This window comes from Chelmon rostratus, chromosome 8, assembly GCF_017976325.1.
Source record: "Chelmon rostratus isolate fCheRos1 chromosome 8, fCheRos1.pri, whole genome shotgun sequence".
NCBI classification, from domain to species: domain Eukaryota; kingdom Metazoa; phylum Chordata; class Actinopteri; order Chaetodontiformes; family Chaetodontidae; genus Chelmon; species Chelmon rostratus.
The window spans coordinates 19,988,195-20,008,630 of record NC_055665.1 but is presented as its reverse complement, the minus strand read 5'-3'; the positions used below and the strand labels follow the sequence as shown (position 1 = coordinate 20,008,630).

Sequence of the window (20,436 nt, the reverse complement as noted above, 5' to 3'; positions counted from 1 at the left end):
TGCAGTCATCAAGTGCCTGAGAGCAGGAGCGTGGATCAGTTTCAAAGCTCGGTTTCCCAAAACAAGTCTAGAACAAACACCGCTCAGTTTCTGACAAACCAGGCATGAACCAGGAAGTTGTCTTGGAATTACTCTCTAGTAAGGCAGACGCATGTCCAAACCTTTATTCACAGAGAACGAGACACTGCCCACCGACATATGTTTGCACTTTGATTTACCGACATCAAGCTTTAAATAAAATTGTGGGAAACCCGGGCAGCTGTATGTACTGTGCACTGAAGGTATTCTCAACTTCGTTGTTCAATAAAAACCTGACATAATTAAGCAAGAAACTCATACTCTGAGAGCCTGATGTATACAGGCTCAAGGCTGGCGGTAATACACTCCAAGTTTGGCTTATTTGGGAGACAAAAAGCTCAGAGCTGGAGAATCATAAGAAAAATGACTCAAAAATTAACCAGTTTTCAGAATAGTTTCAATAACTTAAGAACACGTTAAATAGATGGATGATTAGAGTACAGCCCCGCATGCTATACTGAGAGGTACAGTATGCCTCGACTAGACTCAGTTTAAACTCTCATACTTTCAGAACATTTCTGTCATAAACAAATTCATTGCACACAGCTTGATAATAAACCCTAATGTTGACTACATCTCTCGTGAAGAAAATGTACTACTATTGTTGTCAGAGAACCTGCACTGTAACAATAAAAGCCCTAGCATTCCCAGTGGCACTCGAAAAAAGGGTACTGCACTTGGTAATTAAATCCCTGGCCATATATTTGGTCAGTAGGAGGTACCATCCAATTAAGAGGTATAATTGACCATATAACTTTGAACAGACTACAGCACCGGCACTACTGAGAGAGAGGCAGCTTCTTTTCTACTTCCTCGCCTCCTCTCACACACCCCACTGCTTGGAAAATAGACTCTAAAGATTACATTGATCAACTCACAGTTGAGAGGCTCCTCACCCCCATAAGAGAAAATAACTCATCAGGATGAACACAAGACTAAGACAAAAACAAAACAAGAAAGGGGCTCGATCTGGGTTGTTTTCTTGAAAAGAAAAAGTTTTACATTTTTCATTTGGCATTGTGACGTAACCCCTCTGTATTTATACCGCAGAGCATAAAAAACTCTATTTTATCTATATGCCAGAGGCTCTTTTATTCATAAAGCCAACACTCACAGAGTGTAAAGACCACTTCTCTTCACCGGACTACGGGAAGATCTGGAGAGGTAAGGGACCTCCGCTTCCTCTCTCATCAACCTTTGAGATTCTGTATACCATCGACTGCAACGGCCATTAGTGTGGCTGAAAATGTGCTTTATGTTTCTGATCAATTCTGTGTCTGTGTTGTATGTCATCAGAAACAGGGAAAAGATAAATGTGTATATATATTCATGTTAAGCAAACAAGGAGAAGTTGTATTCTCTCTCTATGTATTTCTTTCTCTCGTACTCAGTAGACATCAAACCATGGTGCAGATGGTGTTGAGATTGGGGTCAAAGCGCACGACCTTCCCCTCCGCAGCTTTTGTGTTTGTGTTGTACATGGGATTCTCAAAAGTGGCCTGTCCATTGTTGTTCTCGTGGACAGAACATCCTGTGTACTGCGCTTTATCTGTTTTCCTGGGGGGGAAAGATGAGGTTGCATATTAGTTGAGAGACGGCGTCCCAATTATCTCGCCTCCTTCCAATCCAATAAGCATGTTTCCATTATCTTGGTGTGGACAGCTGCAGTAGGTAAATGAGGCTGAATGGTAATTATTGTTGAAAAGATCAGTCAGAAGAGCCCTGCGCCAGTTCACTGGTGACTAACACAATGAGTGCAGAATTGTATGTCACAGGTTCTCTGTGTATGTGCTGTTCTGAGAGGTAATCTGCTTAAATTAGAACAAAATCCACCCATCTACACACAGCACACTCATATAGAGCATACATATATGGACAAAGAACACATTACAATTATACTGAAGTCATCCTCATCAGAGAGGCCTGACGCATGCTGCTGTGTAATGTGGTTAGGATGGCAACACGTTGTCTAATATTGCATCAGGCTTTGAAGCCTCTCACAAGTAAGCTACTGTATCCAGTGAGGAACCTTGCAGCAGTAAAGCCGGCTGTGGAAGTGGGCCACAGTGTACTATCTACCTCATCTTGATGTGAATTTCCTTTGGCTGCAACTGTACAAACATCTACATAAATCCGGCTTTCCGAAACTTTTTCAACGTCAGATCTGGGGTAGATAACTTTCAAACTCAACAAGGGACACGCTCATGAAAATGTACGACTTTCTGTCTCAAGTGGGAGCCAAACAGATATAGACTACAGTAGCTACTAAATTTGGGTTCAAAGCTACCATGGAAGACGCCAGGATACGCTACATACCGCTGTTTGTAGAGATAAAAGCCGAGGCCTGCAAAGATGAGGGCGAAGAAAGGCACGAGGATGGCGACAGCAACGGAGCTGCTGTTGGTGGAGCCGCTGGTTTCGGGGTCAGTGAGCGTAACGTTCTCTCTCACGCTCAAACCTGGAAGAAAAACATTTTACTGGGCTAAAGAATATGAATGAAGAACATTTAAAATATTCAGATGAACACAATGGCTTGAACAGTGGAGAAACAAATGGAATAATAGAGAGATACGTATCATTTGCTCGTGACGATGATGATGATGACGATAATGAAGAGGAAGATGATCACAATGATGACAAGTTGGAGACGCGGCAGCCAGTTGATAAAGACGACAGCCATAATGATCATACTGATAATGATCACTGTGACTGTGATAATCTTGCTGAAGACAATCATGAGATGATGACAACAAGAAAGTTGAGCACAAAGAAATAAAGGACGACGATGTGGAGGGAAATAATCCACTAGGTGCTGTATGACTGGTCGACAGTGGGTATTAGAGGCAACACTATAAATGTATGTATGCTGTCAATATAGAACAAATATTATGGAGCTTTATTGTTTGAAAGGAGATGTTATATAACTGGGTTATAAAATGAGTGTTGCCATTTAACGCAGACTTATTAAAACATGTTAATGTTAGCATGTTAACAGTAGGTGCTACTGGAAAGGTTTGCAGCATTATCTGGATCAAAGATCCCCTCCAGACAAATTTGAAGACAAACAACAATTCTATGCTTTCCACAAAGAAAAAAAATCTGAATCTTTAATTTAATTTCCAGAGTGTCACTGCGGGACACGAGACGTCTTTTCACTGTTCCATGGCACACGTGTAGAAGTTGCACATTGGGCCACGATTACCTTCACACAGTCACATATCCTGCTTGTGTGGTCACATTTCCAACTCAGATTTAAGGTGAGCACAGAGAAAACTTTCCCCCCGCAGCAGCTGCACACGCACACACATCACTGATTCACAAAAAGCAGAGCACATTCCTGGGTGGTGTGGGGGTGTAAATACCAGCTACTTCTTTACTTTTGTGAAAATGAAAGGTGAGGAGGAGATGGCAATGGCAGTGGGGCTTAATTCATTTGAAAAGACACATACCAAGTCTCTGTAGTCCAAACTGTCCATAGTCTTTAGCCTGCATGAAGCCTTGGAACACGTAGCTGCCACCCTCAGGCTCAGCTGAAACCTAGCAGAAACAAAACAACACAGAGCTCGAGGAACAGCGCGCTTTGTTTCAAGTGCATGAATAAAACCTGACTTTTCTTGGCACCTAAGAGAGTGTTACAGCTATTCCACACCACATCAAAAACTACATATACTGTACTTAGCATGACACTTTCTGTCATGCTACATTCAAAAATAACCCCTTTGTTTGTTGAAACCCCGCTCCAGAAGCAGGGCAGTGCGCTATCAATAGCTCAGCCGTGTGCGGTCACCTGTCACACGCTGTTATTAAGTGGACCTTGAAGTTTATTTTAGGAGAACTTCAATTCCACAAACAACAACTGTTCTGCAGTCGCTCCAGGTCCCTTAGATGTCAGCTGTGTGTCTGTGCTTATTCAGCAAATTATCAATGCGGGATGGTTCATACAGGGCGCCCGCTGCATCTGACGCACAGCCAATGTAAATAGATGTAAACAAAAACAGACAAGAAGCCAGGAAATTGCTATTCTGCTCATTGTCACAGTTTCTTTTTTTGATTTTTTTCCGCACTTTGTTGGCAACACAAGCAGGATGAGAAAAAACGAATAATGAGGAAAAATCGGCTTGATTCAGTCCGGGGAAGCCTTATTTTTGGCTCCAAAGTCATTACAGCCCCATCGCCTGTAATATTTTGTCTGTCAGACTGAAGAAAATAGAAATAAATAAATACAATGAAATAAAAGACACAGTCACAGCTCTTGGTTATTTTCAAAAGATCACTGGCCAGCTGCTTCAAAATCCTGTGTATACTCACAAATCCGTCCATTGCCCATGTCTCATCAGTAATCCTGCTCAAAGAGCTGTGGGCCAGCGCTCTCATCTGGTACAGCAAGAGCATTAACCGTGCCTCCTGGCGCTTGTACACTCCTACAAGGTAGAGGAAGAGAGGTGATACGAGAAATGATGTGACTAAAGAGATGAGGAAGCACAAGTGTGGGGGAATGATAAAGAAAAAGAAGCAGGGAGAAGTACGGAGGGGAAACACAGGAAAGCAGAAAAGAAGTACTTAGAAAAGATGAGAAGAGATGAGAAAACAGCCGAGGGGGGAGGAGGAGGAGGAGGAGGGGAGGAGACGAGTGACTCTTGAGTGGGCAGTTAGTCAGTCAGCGCAGACTAACACATCCGTCTTTAGAGCCAATAGTTAATTTCCACTCTCATGCATGAGATCATTTGGTGATTGACTGATTGACATGAGGCACCCTCAAAATAAATGGAAGTGACACACAGAGGTACTGAGAGGAGGAGGAGGGAGGCGCAGGGGAGGAGGCAGAAGACGGATGAGTTATACATGACTCACCAGACAGCAGAAACTCCATGCTACTGTCGGTTAAAGTTACATTGACTTTTCCCGTCGTGGCATTAAAGCTCGTGACCGTCAGAGTCACCGGCTGTTTCTGGCCTTTGTAATCGTAGGAACCCTTCCAGATGAAATCGGGGGCAAAGACGTCGTCAGGAACTTCCGGAAAAAACAAAGAAAACCCATTAAATAATGCCATTAAAATAATAGCACAGAAGAAGTGTGGAAGTTATCATTGCGATTAGCCAGCAACGTCAAACATGTTTTTTAAAGACATCAAATCAGTATTATGATGTTAATGCAAGCCGACTGCCTGCACCCACGCTGCAAAATGGTTAATTAGATGTGCAGCGGAGTCAACATATCAAACAGCTAATAACAGTCTTTTCATTCAATTTGAATAATATCATGTTCCTTATGTGCTTTGACAATCTCAATTAATGATAATTAAATACATCCTAGAAGATATAACTTTGAACTCCGTGAACTCGGCCGAACTTTAATAGTTTTACATTGATAGAACTTTTTGTGGCACTTTTGCACCACAGTCAATACCTACTGCTAATTATTTACAAGGAAATTATATGTTAATTACCCCCCCAAAAAAGGTGACTGTCTGTAGTTACCAGAATAATTACAGAGTATAACTGTAGCTGCAACAAGTTCATGTTTAAGAGGAGGAAATGAGCACCTACATGTTAAAATATGACATTATTTTGCAACTGATGTTGCTAATAGCTTTACTTTGTTTGATACTGATTAAGCAAAAGTAAAATGTAACTCCGTTAGCACTTTCACCTTCCTTGAGTTGACCTGGAACTGGCTGAGCACCCTGCTGGTCTTCAGGATACGGTGAAGACTTGGTGGTCTGAATATGTCTGAATGGCGTATTTGTATGTTTTATTAACTACCTTAACAGAAACAGGACACCGGTGCTCTGAGCTCAGTGCAAATGTAAACATGCTCACTATGTCGATGCAAGCCTGCTGATGGTTAGCATGTAATGTTTATCATGTCAACCATCTTAGTTTAGCGTGTTATCAGGCTAAAATGAGCTAACACATTTTTAATCTATGGTATATCTATTAGATTACAACGCTCACTGACACTTTAGGCAGATTAACAGGCTTTTGAATATTTACATCATGAATACAGAGTAATATCTCTACCAGCTACATGCATGTATGATCTGGACTTGTTGCACCAATATGTTCTAATTACAGGCTGATTACATTGTAAACCAAGTTTCCCCAGCTGGGGATCAATAAAGTTGATCTCATCTTGAATGCATTAAGTTGATATTGCACTTATTATGATCCAATAATATTTGTCTGTACTAACTACATTTCATCGTGTCCTGCAACGACACAGAGTTTGCGCTATCATGGACAAGCTGGTGCTAATGCCATCAACACATACTGCAGCTCCAAGCCGGCTGACTTCTGTGGGTACCAGCTCAACAGCTTGTGCAGTTCAAGACTCACCATTTACTTTCGGGCTTGGTGTTCCTGGTACGGGTTTGACAGTTTTCTCATGTGATTTGGAACCGACTGCAGGAGAACATAAATATGCATGTCACAAAGATGTACTGCAGTGACACACAGCAAGGCTTAACAGCTGGAGGATGTTGGAAAAGTAAACACTGCTAAACTGCAACTTGCCGCCCGCATCAAACTTTTCCTCACTTCCTTAAGATCTCTGGTGGCTCTGTTCTAACAAACACTTACAAATCAACACACCGGAAAATAATCTGAACAGGCATATTGCAACTAGTTGACAGTATACTGACAGTACGGTGGGTTTACAGACAACTTCGCAGAAACCACAATGTCTCATTATATTTGATTAGCATTTTATCTGACTTAACTATCAGTGAACTCTCCCTACCCTCCACCTTTATGCAGCACAGTCTTCCCCTTCAACGTTTTAACTTTTAATCCATCCCCTTCCTCCCTGCCATCTTCTCCATATTCTGTCGTCGCAGACCTCCGCTGACCACGTACCTCTGCAGATAGGCACCTTGCCAGTCCAGCTGCTGTCAGAGCGGCAGACGCGGTGCTCTGAACCCCCGGAAAGGAAATAACCTGGCTGACAGGTGTACACCAGGGTGTAACCGTAGGAGGGCAGGTCCAGACCCACGACGTCAGCGTTGGCCGGGCTCCGCGGCTGCTTGCAGGAGTGAGCTGGGGAGCAAGCAGAGGGCAGACGAATTAGCACACACACAATTTACACTCACACACACACACACACAAATGGGAGTCAGATAGACACATTCGAGCACACACACACACACACACACACACACACACACACACACACACACACACACACACACACACACAGAGACGTACAGATCGACAGGAAGATAATTAAGGACTCACTGGGGAGAGAGAGAGGGAGAGATGGGGAAGGTCAGAAAAAAACTGAATAAAAAAGGAAGCACACACATTTTACAATTTAACTGAGTCCAGGGAGCTATTAGGGAACATGTTGCTACTTTAATATGTCTAGTTTGTTTTCTGATATGAATATGGACACTTGTGGCTTGGGAGATGCACTGCTTAATTTTAGAGTGAATTAGCCTGCAAAATGAGGAGAGCTTAAATGAAGTCAAAGCAGTTACTGTGTGAATTGCTATAAGCCATTTACCGAAAGCCCTGGACTGCAATTTAGCAATAGTTGGGGAAAAATAAACAAATGAATAAAAAATATTTGGCATTGCTTTTGTATTTCTTGAATGAATCAAAATTTTAAAGGTTGGGACTGAACTAGACAAAGTGCACCAGTGTCCTTGCAAAACGGTGTTGAAGTGAATGGTAATGTGGATCTCGGAAGTGTTTTCTATCAAGAGGATGTGCATATAGGTTGCAAGGTCACTTATGGACTCACTTATGGAGGAGGCTTTTAAGTGCAGCCCATATTCGGCGAGTCAGAGCAGTGTGACCCGAAAACAAAATATAACTACATGGCTTGTTTGAGCTCGGGCTTTTTAAGACCGTGATCGAGTTTTGTCTTTCTTGGCTTTGACTTTCTTAGCTTATTGAATTATTCTGTCTCAAAAAACAGGAAGCTAGAGACATGCTGATTTAGGATAGTGTTAAAAAGCTTTCGCTGAATCAGAAACTTGGGACAAAAGCTGTTATTGCTGTGTTGCCAAAACACCAGCCTCTTATAGACCATATTAAATGTTTTCATTCTCTCATGAGTGGGTTGAGTATACTTGGTTTAATTTTTCACATCAACAAACTCTCTGCAAAACAAAAAATTATGCAAATCACCCCCACCACCAAACACTGAGGGGTTGAACATTCAGGCTCTGAGGCGTCAACAATAATGGGAAAATAGTGAAATAATTTTGCAGCTTGTGAGTGAAAGAATACGTTGCCAGCTGTCAAACGGGAGACAGCTGCAACTGAGTCACAGTACCAAATCGGCCCTTCATGGCGTCTTAATGACATTAGTGGCAATGGGTTGTGTGGAATGGATGCAGGGATGAAACCCAGCTTCTGGGCTGCGTGAAGAAGAGGAGGCTGCAGGACATTCCTCTTGTTGGATGTTACCTTTGCTGGTGTTTGATACAGTAAAATAAGTGTGTCTGAAATTAGAAATTTGTCAGCGCTCTAGAAATGAAAACATGTACTGAAATCCTGCAGGATACTTATCTCATTCATCTTGTACTCAGACACAGAGGGGCTGTGAGAGTTTGGGCTACATTAAGAAAGACTGCTGAAGAAAGCACAAGGACAAGTGACCTGTGTGCTTCACCCAGAGCTTTTTAAAAAACCTGATACATCTAACGTGGTATCTCTTTACATTGCAAGAAAAAAGAAAAGCTGCCTCCTGCTCTAAGTTGTAGATATAAAGTCTGCAGACCTAAACAAATTAAATAATTAAATAAACTCCCTTCTCACACTCCTGAGCACACGTCTATGTAACCCATTTAAAATGACAAACTGTCAGCACATGTCCAGATTGGTTGGAGAGTTTGTAGACCATGAATACTGAAGACACGTACAAGGCCGATGAATTGTTGTATCAAAGACACGTCACATCCCTCGTCGAGTTCTGTTGACAGTACAGTACTGTGTTTATTTACACTTCAAACAGCACTGCAGGCTTTACCCCTGAGATTACATGAGCCCTCAGAAGACACTTTTTCTGTCACACAACAGCATGTGGTGTTCTTAGTTCAAAGTTGCTGTCTCTGATGCAGACAGAGTGGAGTAGTTCGTTACACAGACAGACAGAGAGACGGTCCAGCTGATGGACTCTGTGCCAGCCAAGGAGGTTGGCCAGCTACAGCAACAGCAGGTCACAGGCAAGAAGGCAAAGATAACTTTTCAATTGTTACAAAGTTTTTCTTTTAGCTTTTTTTATTATTATTATTTAACAAGCAACCTTGTTAGCTTGCCGTGCTGTACGAAATGCAGCTGGTCAGAGGTTGCAGGTTTTGAAATCACAATGATGTTTTGTTTGGCTGCTTATTGAGACTATTGCTGGTTTGTACTAAAGGTACGCCTACTGCACTTATAATGCTCGATGGCAGCCTTGAATCTAAAGATTTCACCACTGAGGCTTTGGAGCTCAACATGATTCATTGCTGAGTTTCAAAACATCAAAGTGAGCTGGAGAGAAATTTGGGGATTTGGGGTGTGCGCCCATAAGCGAAAGCATTAATCTGATAGAAAGGTAATGTGATTAAAATCCGGTGATATTAAACTCTGACTTGTGTCCATTGCATCTATTACATCTATTGTGTTGATAATCCCTCCAAGTTTTTGCTTTCGCCAGCAGTGCAAAATTGGTTGGCTTCACTTTTAAATCCATTTAAGTGGCTCCACAGTAACAGAAGAGCATTTCATCACAGAGAAAGGTATTTTAGAGGATTTATGACTGTTTGCACCGAGGGTCAACACAGAGTGTTGGGCCCATACAAAAACGCTCACACTCAAATACATATACATAACCAGAGCTTTCCTCCAATGGGCCAGACAGACCTCTGGGTCTGCATGTCCACCTTCAGAGCTGTATGTATGAAAAATGAGTAAAAAACCGCTATTATACATCAGTGGACTAAAAATGAATTAATAGTTTTACTTTAAAGCAGAAATACACAGTAACCTTGTGGTTTATATGTTTGGATAACCGATGATGAAATAACTATACTCTTAAATTCACAGCAAACACAAAACGTCAATATGGTTATATGAATGTGCTATTCAATGACATATTTCTACAGATTATTACTAGATAGGTAGTACTACAGACACATTCAGACACCAAACCAGAAATTGTACAGTCAGTCAGTCAGCGAGGTCTTTCAATGACAGTATTCTGAAAACAGTTTGCAGGGTGATATCAATGTAGTGGATGTAATGAATGTGACGTTTCCACTACTTGCCAGTTAAAGGGGCAACGTTGCATATCTGCATTAAGAAAAATAAACATGCCAGGTCGCAGTTGTCAACACTAGTATGCCGATTTAACTTCACCAATGTCTATGTGACATTAAGGTCAAAGTATCCTCGGTCACAAATTTGAGAATTTATTCATACAAGTCTGGTTGCTACAGTCTGCTGACCATCAGAGATACATTTCTCCATTTTAATTCCAGCGGTAACAATGACAGGACGAGGGCAGAGGAAAATCAATACGTTTTTCAAGCCACCACAGGCGATGGATCAGAGCCAGGGAGCAGCTCCTGAAATGCTGCAGCCTCAGCAGAGACAGACAAACCCGGCTAAGGAACTGCACCTGCACAACAGAGCGAGTCAGGCAAGTTAAAAGCCTCAAAACATGATGCCTCGGAATGAAGTCTGGACTGGTTGTTCCATCTCAGTGGGTGGCTTTACAACATCACAGTAACACAACAAGGTATAAAGCATGTTATTTTATGATTACCACTGCAAAAGTGAATGTGGCTGCTGGGATGTTAGGTACACAAATCTAAAAAGGTTGAAGAGAGGAACCTTACAGATCACTGGGATTCAACAGTGACAAGAGAGGACATCAACAGTGACCAAATGAAATCAAAAGCAAAGCATACACTGGTATCTCAGATTTTAGCAGTAAATAAAGGTTGGTATTGTTGTTAAAATGTGCAAGTTGGTTGCCAAAGTGTGTTAATTTAATAAAATTCATATATAGAAGCTCTACAAAATCATATGGATGTTTGTGTCCATGTTGAGCGTATGCAGACAATAATTTTTTTAATCAGTTCATGGGCAGCATGTCATCCATTAACCCTGACTCTAACAATCTAAACAGCATATTTAAGCATGTAGCAAGTCCAGCATCAACCGCTGTCAATCAGAACAAATGGGCTCCATCAGGCAATCGAGTCCCGGCCAGCATGTGTCGGTACATTGATGAAGATGCTGCTGATGAAGTGCCTTGTATTAAAGCCTTTAAAAGAGCATCAGTAGAAACGTGCTGTATTTCCATAATAATGAAAGTTACATTATTAAGCATTAGGTTCCCTCAGCAGAGAAACTGATTTTTTACAACATGACTTTAAGAAAATTAAATTTCAAAGCTTAAAAGCTTATCATTTTGTTTATTGGTTTATCCTCTATTGTGGCTGAATTATAATTCATATTGGTATTTTTATTTTTCCTTAGATGCTCCAAGATAAAGTCTGGCTCTCACAGGGCCATGCCATCTCAACCTCTCAAAGATTTTGACAGCAGTGCACGCAGCCCTGGAGAGGGCAGGCTAAGTATCGTCTACTTTGTAACAGTCATTTCTCTCCTGAGAGAGAATGTCAATTCTCTGGTTATAACGAAATTTGTAAGTGCCAGTGTGAGGAGTTTGCTGGAGCTTTCACCTCTGATTCTGTTGATTTTAACTTACTCCGACAGCTCGTTTTTAAGGGACCTGTCACAGTGCTGGCAATAAATGCCATTAAGGTGCGAGAGGATGTGCAACCTCCTGAATCCTTCCTTAGTGAGCGGGACGACATGGTCAATGGTTTGAAGATACAGGTGCAGCGGGGAAGGCTGAGGAGCTGTCGGGTGACTTTGCTTTTTGGATTTTTTTCTGCTGTCAACTGTTCAAATGAACCGTTTTGATCCTTTTAATTTGAAAACAATCTCAATAGTATTTTGCAACTGCGTTTTACTGTGAAATGTTGTGTATCTGTAAATCTGTTCTCTGTGCTCCGTATGTTGTAGCTTACATACATAATAAAGAGCATTTGAATAAATGTATTCATCAAATAAATGCCCTGTGCCCAGTCACATGCATTCACATCTTTTGTGTCAATGAGGGGAGGATAAATATTAGAAACACTTCTCAGCATTACAACAGCACCACAAACTTCAGCCTCCTAAATGGCCAATCAACATCCATCTAAAACAGGCGAACAAACCTGAGCATGATAGCCTCATGAAAGCAGGACGCAATGCAGTTATCTTGTTTTAGACTGCATTATTTTCAACTATGTGTACCTAAAAAACTAGCAACTGTGTATGCACAGTAAAAAGACAGCATGGTGCACATATTGACGGATTCAAAATCCATTTAAAACTTCTCCTCCTCCCACTAAAACACACACACACACACACACACACACACACACACAAACACACACACACACACACACACACACACGCGGACATAGACATAAAGCCGCGCTGCAGAGTAGACCGGGGAGAGAATGAAGGGCTGAGGGGTAGGTATTACAGTTTTTCTGCTCCCTCAGCACAAATGTCTCCGGGAAATTCAAGTGGGTGTTACATCTTCGGGTAGTTATGAAATCAAGATTACAAAACATCATTTGAATCCCCGGATCATCACACAGCTCTGGCGTTTACACAGTAACATGCAGACTATAGTAAGATTGGAATTGGTAATATTTCCATGAAATACGCTGTCGCTGAAAGGGATTCCACTGAGATACTGGATGCAACTGGGATGAACTGCACAGCCCTAGCTTGTTGGTGTTGGTAGACAGTTCAGGTAGTTCAAACATAATGACAGTAATCACGATCAATACTGCTCTCTCTGAATGACTGGTATGGTAGGTTGATTGAGGTGCTCACTGCAATCTACCACGAGGTCAAAAGTTACGGCAGGATTGGGAGAATGACTGAAGTTGTACTGGAGGAAGACCGAGGCAGAGGGTTGAGGGAAAGAAAAGGAAGTGTCTTAGTAGTCAGCAATGCAGATAAACAGAGACAGGATGCCAGAAGGGAAATGAAAACAAATGCAGGCAGAGTGATATAAAGATACAGCGGGAGAGCATGATGAATAAGCACTCACGGATACAGGTAGGCTGGATGCCGGTCCAGGTGAGATCTGGCAAACACAGCCGGGTGGTGGAGCCCTGCAGTAGGTGTCCCTGTTGGCACTGGAAGTCTACTCTGCTGCCCACCTGGCCACAAACAGACAGCACACAAAGAGGAGAGAGTCAATACACTGATGCAAATGCCAATAGGCTCCCAGCATCAAATCTAAAGAGCTTGGAAAAAATACTGCACACTTACGTTTTTTTTCCTTTTTAATGATTATCTGTAGTGTGTGGAGGCAGATGGAGACTATTCCTAGAGGCGATGGCCCATGTTTGTGTTCTGAACTAATACACAGGCATCAGAAAGGGAGGGAGCTGACTTTGTGGTAAAGATATAGAGCTGAACTGTTCTCTGTAGTCGACTGTTTAAAAGACAGCATCGACGCAGAACCTCCTCATTCGCCCGTTGTCAAGATATTGCTGAAGTTGTTCAGTAATGCAGAAAAATGCAAGACTACAGCCATTACAGGCAGTGATCCAAATAATAAGCTGCTTCTGCTTTCATTTGGGACAAATTTCATATCAGATACTCTACTGAATGTTGTGGAGAAATTGCACTTAACTTGTAAGCGACACTCTAAAAGCAACAGGGAGGAAATGAAATGAAATACGCCGGCTGAAAGCATCTCAAGGGAACTACTGAGCACACACCAATGGTCATCAATTTATTTGACTATGATGCATGTTAGCATTGCTCGATTTACGCACACGCTCAAACTGCATACAGTGCAAATCATTATAGATCTAGATATGCACAACGTCTCTACACATTCCCATTGGTGGAGAAATCCTGTCCAGTTTTCTTCTGGGCAACCACGTGGGATGGATACACAGATGAATTGCTGCTTCATCCTTGCACCCACAGAACACCATCCAAAAGGAATAAATGATGACTCCACCTGAAACATCCATCGGAAACTGCCCGTTTCAAAGAACACTCAGGACAGGTAACACAGTAGAGCTGCAAGCTCTGAATGGTGCTTCGATTTGGTGCCTTTCGTTCATGCTCATCTATCTCTGCCTCGCACAACCAGGCATGCTTCAAATATTGATCACATGGAAATTTGATGAGCTGAGTTAAGTAAGTGACATATAGCGTATAGCAGACCTGGGCCTTTTTACGGCCCGCGGGCCACATCTGGCCCATTCTTGGTCCCTGTCTGGCCCGCGTGAGGTCAATCGTAAACCAGAAATAAAAAATAGATAAAATAAAATAAAAATAAAAAACATATTTATTTTGTGCACCCAATACAGCTGGTATTGCTATTATTTTGAAAAGATTGCCAGTTTTTTTTTTTTTTTTTATTTACATAGGGACGCACATGCGTAGGTGAACAGCTACATGTGATACTGGTCAGCCAGCCCTAAAAATGTCAGTTTTCGGTGCACAGGTCGTGTTCAAGGATTACAATTTGAATCACCAATATGTGACCAAACACGGGGAGAAATACAGTATGAGTCTCACTGCTTGACTTTCCACACATGAGGAGGCATGCTCAGAAGATTGTAGTCCTCTTTGGATCCACCTATGTATGCGAAGAGACACTCTCTGTGTTGAAGTTCAACAAATCCAGACACAGATCCTCTATCGCTGATGACCAGCACTCGCCAGATTTCAGTGCACTCGTTCAAGCCCAGAGCAGTCAACTGTAAATGACTAAAAGCACTTACTGTTTGTTGTATCAAGCTGACTAATTGCTTAGCTTTAACATACTGTAAAGCACCTTTTCAGAATTTGGGAAGATTAACATGTTAAAAATAAAACAAAACTGAGAAAAATATGCTGTTTTTATTTTATATACCTGTGACACAAACCTGCAACTATTAACATACTTTTTCTGATAGCGTCTGAAATGCATTTTCTGTTACAAATCAGCTCAGAATTAAAGACAGTCCGTTTCAAAATGTACCTGTGCAGGGTTTTGTTCATTTTACCTTAAAGCCAGTTGTGTAATTCATAAAGCCATGCTCAGGTGTCCCCGGATTTTCACAAGTGGTTCTCGTGGGCTCTGGAATAAGAAATCATTGTCACGATGAGCAGGGGAATTGCAGGAGAGCAAAAATGAGAATATGACAGAGGGGCAATCATTGATAATGACAAAGCAATTTCTCTCTGGTGTACCATGTACCGGAGGACAATTACTGAAGTGGCGTGGTAACATGAGCAGAATTACCCAGCCATCTTTAGTCTCTTTGACTATAAATTCCTTGGCTTTTAAAAGTCTCAAGAATACAGACTTGTGAGACTTCTAATCACTGTTGAGACTAGATTCAAATTAAGACACATCCGTTTTTTGAAGCATTTCTTCAACACTTAATATTTCCAGGAGCACTAAGCTCCCGATATAAAGCGCTGCCCCCGAGGTAGCCGTATAAATAATGTTTTTCATTGTCGTTACTTAGTTGAGTGCCAGATGGCAACGCACTGATTCTAGTTCACCCTCAACTGTGTCTCGTTATTTATGTTCGTCACTTCAAGAACCAACAGAGAATGATCATCAATGAAAGATCAGCATTTGGAAGATTAGTTAGACTGAGTGCTGTGTTTTACTTTCAGTTTTGATGGTACCTGGCAGACATCTTGCATTCAATTTCACTCCATTTGTTATTTCAGTCTACAAACTAAAATGCTCATCTTTTGCATGTAGGAAAGTCAGATCATGGGATAAAATAATTTAATGATCAATAATGTAACTTCAAAATCAAGTTCACAAGAATAATACTAGAATAATACTACTCCAGTCATTCTGTGGATTACCTGAATCAGCACACAGGCTAATATTCAGTACTGACCTATACAGCGAGGCTGAGATCCGCTCCAGGTGCCGGCCTCTTGGCACATGCGTGTTGTTGATCCCACCAGCACATAGGGGGCATTGCAGCTAAACATCACCTCAGACTTGAAGATGAAGCTCCGCCCTTCTCTCCGTCCTTTGGCAGGCGTCCCGGGGTCTCCACAGAACTTGGCTGCAGCAGAAATGTGGAATATTGCTGATGTGAGGGCCAACAAATCCAAATGCAGATGTTAAACATTTTCCTGCAAGTATTCATGCAACGTCGTACCACACGGCACTGTTGCACCTTGCCTCCAGCTCCCTGCCTTACTGTGCTGCCCCGTCTCTACAATCCAAACTTTCATCTCTTTTTAACCTCATTACACATAAGAAGTACTGCAGCAGCTAGTCGATTGAACGCTGCATTGAATAGTCTCTTCAGCATTAAATTCAGAAATAATAAGATGTGTGGGCTGCTGCTGTACCCATACAAGATCAGACCATGACGAGGAGTGCCAACAGTGGTTTCCACTGCTGCAGCATGCTTTGCTGTTTTCAATGGGCTTTTTATTATATCCTATTTATTTGAGTACCTGTCTGTAAAAATGACTTCTATATGATTTACAAAGTATTCATGGGCTGAATTATTCAAATTGCATCAGTATTATGCTTGTTGTACAAATTCCTTTTGCTGTTTTTTACTGCATGTGGGCAAATGCATTGACTTCCTTGTCTCAGGATGAATTGCTCGGTCTTAACATTTGTTTTTTGTTTCCAACAAGCAACCACGCCGGTGAGTGGTTACAGTGGGTAGAAAATATTCATCTTGGCAGCAGAGAGGGAGTGAGGGAGGTCATGGCACTCAATTGTAGATCAAAATAATTAGCAAGTGAAATATTAATTTCTCTGACAGGGCCTTGAGGTTAACACAACTGCAGCCATCTGTTGCCACTGTTGCTCTCCAGGCCACTTGTATGATATCGCCTTTTGAATGGGACTCCAGTCACAGCCTCCGCAGATGAAGCCCGCTGCTGCTCCTGCAATTTATTGCTTTTAGACATCTAATCAAATTGACGGGAATAATTTAGTCTTGATGGGAACGTAGGTCAGCCATTTTAAAGTCTGTCAGTGTATCTTTCTATCCCTATTTACTGTATATATCCATCCATCAATCCACTATAACCACACTGACGAGTAAAAGTTACTTGTTAGCTGTGGGAGGTTCAGAAATGCTCAGTGTGAGAGAGAACAGAGGCGAGGACGAGAGTCACAGCATTCAGTCACGCAGCCAGAGCACCGTGGGATCAAGCCAATAATAAGCCAGGCTGCTTCTCCAGACCTGACATGTGCTGCTGTGTGGAGGTCTGCAGACAGAGATTAGTCCTCGCTTGCTCTCTTCCTAGAAGTCAGGAACCAACAGGGGCTTCCCACCACCAATCCCTGACATAACAGATATCTAGAAGAGGAGATTAGAATCCAGCCCATGCAGGAATGGCTGAATAAAGCCATTACTGCAAAAACTGTTATCTCAGAAACAAATCCATGTATTCAGAGACATATCTTCCTCCTACAAAATACGTACGTACAGTAGGTCTCAAAACGATGCATTGTGAGTTGCAGCCCCCGAGTACCCAGCAGTTTGACCGTGTGGGATATGACAACAAATACAGATGCAAATGTCTGGCTGGATGCGAAAAGGATTCTTGTCACTTCTCGAATAACATTGTACGACTCAGTATTCAGATGGCGTTTTTTTTGGAGGGTTGACAATAAAGGCCAAACAGGTGACATGCACATCAGTCATAAGCTTCAAGCTGCAGGGAAAATGTACTGCTTTATAGATATATAAGAGAAATAGCCCAGGGCCAAACCAAGCTCAGCATATTTAATGTGGCTGTGTGTGTGTGTGTAGATGGATGAGAGAGAGAGAGAGAGAGAGAGAGAGAGAGAGAGACTAGTCAAACTTTTTCTCACTCTCTCTTACAGCATCTCCCCTTCCTTGATGAATTATCAATGCTTTGAAGTAATCAGTATGCAGAGGCCAGATTCAAAGTTGGGATCACAGTCTCATCCCTGCAGACACATGAAGTAGCATTCTCAGACACTGAATTCTGCTGCTTACTCTCCCATGTGCTGTGTTGGGGAACATGAATATGCATCTTAATCCTGTTTGGCTGCAAATGCTTACAAAAGTACAGGTTTTAAGAAATGCAGGGATGGATTTGCTTTTGCAGATGCATGGCATCTCCTGCAGAGTTGCCGAGCTGTATTTCAACTGAAAGTGCAGAGTATGAATGGCAGTCATATTTCTAAAGTCTACGGCAGTGCAAGTCTACTGTATGTCTAATTAACAGAAAGACTGCGGCTTTAAATTATTATGCACCGAACTAAATTTAAACTTATCAGGTTGAATTTGCAGTGGATGTGCATGATAGAGCCAAAATGAATCGGATTATTCCTCGTGCTCAGCTCTTGATGTTGTTCTTAAATGGGAAATAGCTTCAGCTGACAAGATGATTTAATGTACTGACTAACGCTTGGAGTATATCTTTGCATACACCGCACAGATACAAAAACATGGGCCTGCATGCATTCAGAGCTGTTCCATGGCAAATGTAGAAGCTTCTAAAGTAACGCAGAACACATGCAGTATTGCTCCGTCCTGTGACTACATTGAGAGCATTGACCCTAACTTACCTCATAATTACTTCATGGTTTATAAGGACTATAAGGACCTAAGACTGCTGTAAATAGTGCTGTGCTCACACTTCAATGTATAGATAACAGCTTTCTCTACACCAAATATGATCAGCACTTTCTTCCTTGTAGTTCCATTTTCAAGACTTATTTATTTGCCTTAGTAAACCTCAGTGATGTATCACAGACTTGCTTCCACTTTGTGTACTGTAGCAGGAGGCTAGCTATAACAATGTGTTTAGGAGAGCCAGGGGTTCTTCACAGAAGCTGGTTATTGATCACACTGAACGATATTTATAGTGTATGGCTCTAAATTTGTGTCAGCTTTGCACTAGCATTGGAACATAGAATTCTAGGTAGTACATAATGGAGCTGGGAAATGTAATTACTACAAAAAAAACAAGCCAGGCACAAACACTAGCGTTACATCATGGCACATAAAGGTTGCTCGCTCACATGTCTGCAGGAGGTTGTTTTGGAGGTGTTGAAGTGGAAAAATGATTGTACTGTGTTGAGGGATGACACTGCTCATCATAATTGCAGCAGACAGCAAGTAGACATGGTACATTTTCCAAGTGGAACCTGCCATTTTTTACCCATCATAACACGTCAGGACCAGAACACAGATACACTAATGCCCCTCAATAAAACAGGCAGCTGGACACTTTACAGGGCTAAAGTACAAATCTGTTTATAACAGACAAAAACAATCCTTTTACAGGGTAGGATATAAATCATACAGTAGCGTGCACACATTGACTTACATGAATTACAATAACTGCAATGTGTCCATTCAGAAGAGCAAATGGCTGCACAACTGTGCCTCTAGTTGCATTACCACAAACACAAGCAGTATGTCAGCTGATATCAGATGCTAAATACCTAAATGGGACCATGTTTGCCTGACTGAATTCGGCCACAAGCACCAAATTCTGCCATTAGCATCAATTACAAGAAACACGTGTGAAGTGAATGTAGTTCTTTTTAATCAGATTCAGGGGGCTCAGACATCATGTGTTACTAAAATACTGCAAACCATACTTTTTCCCTTCAATTCAGAAATCTTACCTAAAGTCAGCAATCAACACAGTGTAGTTAGTGTTTGCACAATTAATGCATGTAGCCATCTGATAGCAGATATTCCCTGCAAAAGATGGCCCCAATAATCAATCAATGTGGCACTTGCTGTAAAATGAAGCAATTCAACAGTCAAGATAAAAGGACTGCCTACATTAAACAGTTTCAGTGGTAATGCCTTCAGTGCAGCACAGCAGTCAAAAAACACAACACATATTTCAGCACTTGGACTGTTGTGCGTGAATATTTTTTAGTGGCATTTGTTTTTATTCCAATTAGTCCTGACTAATATTCAACAAACACATGTCCAAGTGCTTTACTCTCCTTGATATTTTATTTCTGTCTGACAGTGAGATGCTCTTGAGCAGCCAAGCGTCTCAGGGGTTATTATTATGCTTGCGAAGATGATTCTAAGAAGGTCTTAATGTAGTAAAGAGCATCAGACACTCCACTTGCGGTTCCACTCAGACCATCATCTTCATCATCGACATTGTAGCTTTGACTCTGGGGCTAGAGGTCGATTCACTTTTTATTGAATCAAAATGTAAATTGGAGGTTCCATTTCAAGTATCTGTGTCCTACATGAACAGGTAGGGTACAATGTCTGTGTCATGCTTAACACTGTTCACTATCATGTTTCAGTAACTGCTAAAGGTGGTTTTAGGATTA

The 20,436-nt window shown here is 41.7% G+C and overlaps 1 protein-coding gene across 1 annotated transcript in view; it reads right to left on the bottom strand.

Moving 5' to 3' along the window:
- Nucleotides 1-1,475: 1,475 nt before the first annotated feature.
- LOC121611032 (CUB and sushi domain-containing protein 3-like) overlaps nt 1,476-20,436 on the bottom strand; it is a 158,139-nt gene continuing 139,178 nt past the window's right edge. Inside the window, 10 exon segments of the mRNA XM_041943392.1 lie at nt 1,476-1,635; nt 2,395-2,536; nt 3,528-3,615; nt 4,387-4,499; nt 4,930-5,088; nt 6,414-6,479; nt 6,933-7,112; nt 13,192-13,303; nt 15,155-15,228; nt 16,013-16,186. Of these exon segments, the coding sequence (XP_041799326.1) occupies nt 1,476-1,635; nt 2,395-2,536; nt 3,528-3,615; nt 4,387-4,499; nt 4,930-5,088; nt 6,414-6,479; nt 6,933-7,112; nt 13,192-13,303; nt 15,155-15,228; nt 16,013-16,186 (1,268 nt within the window).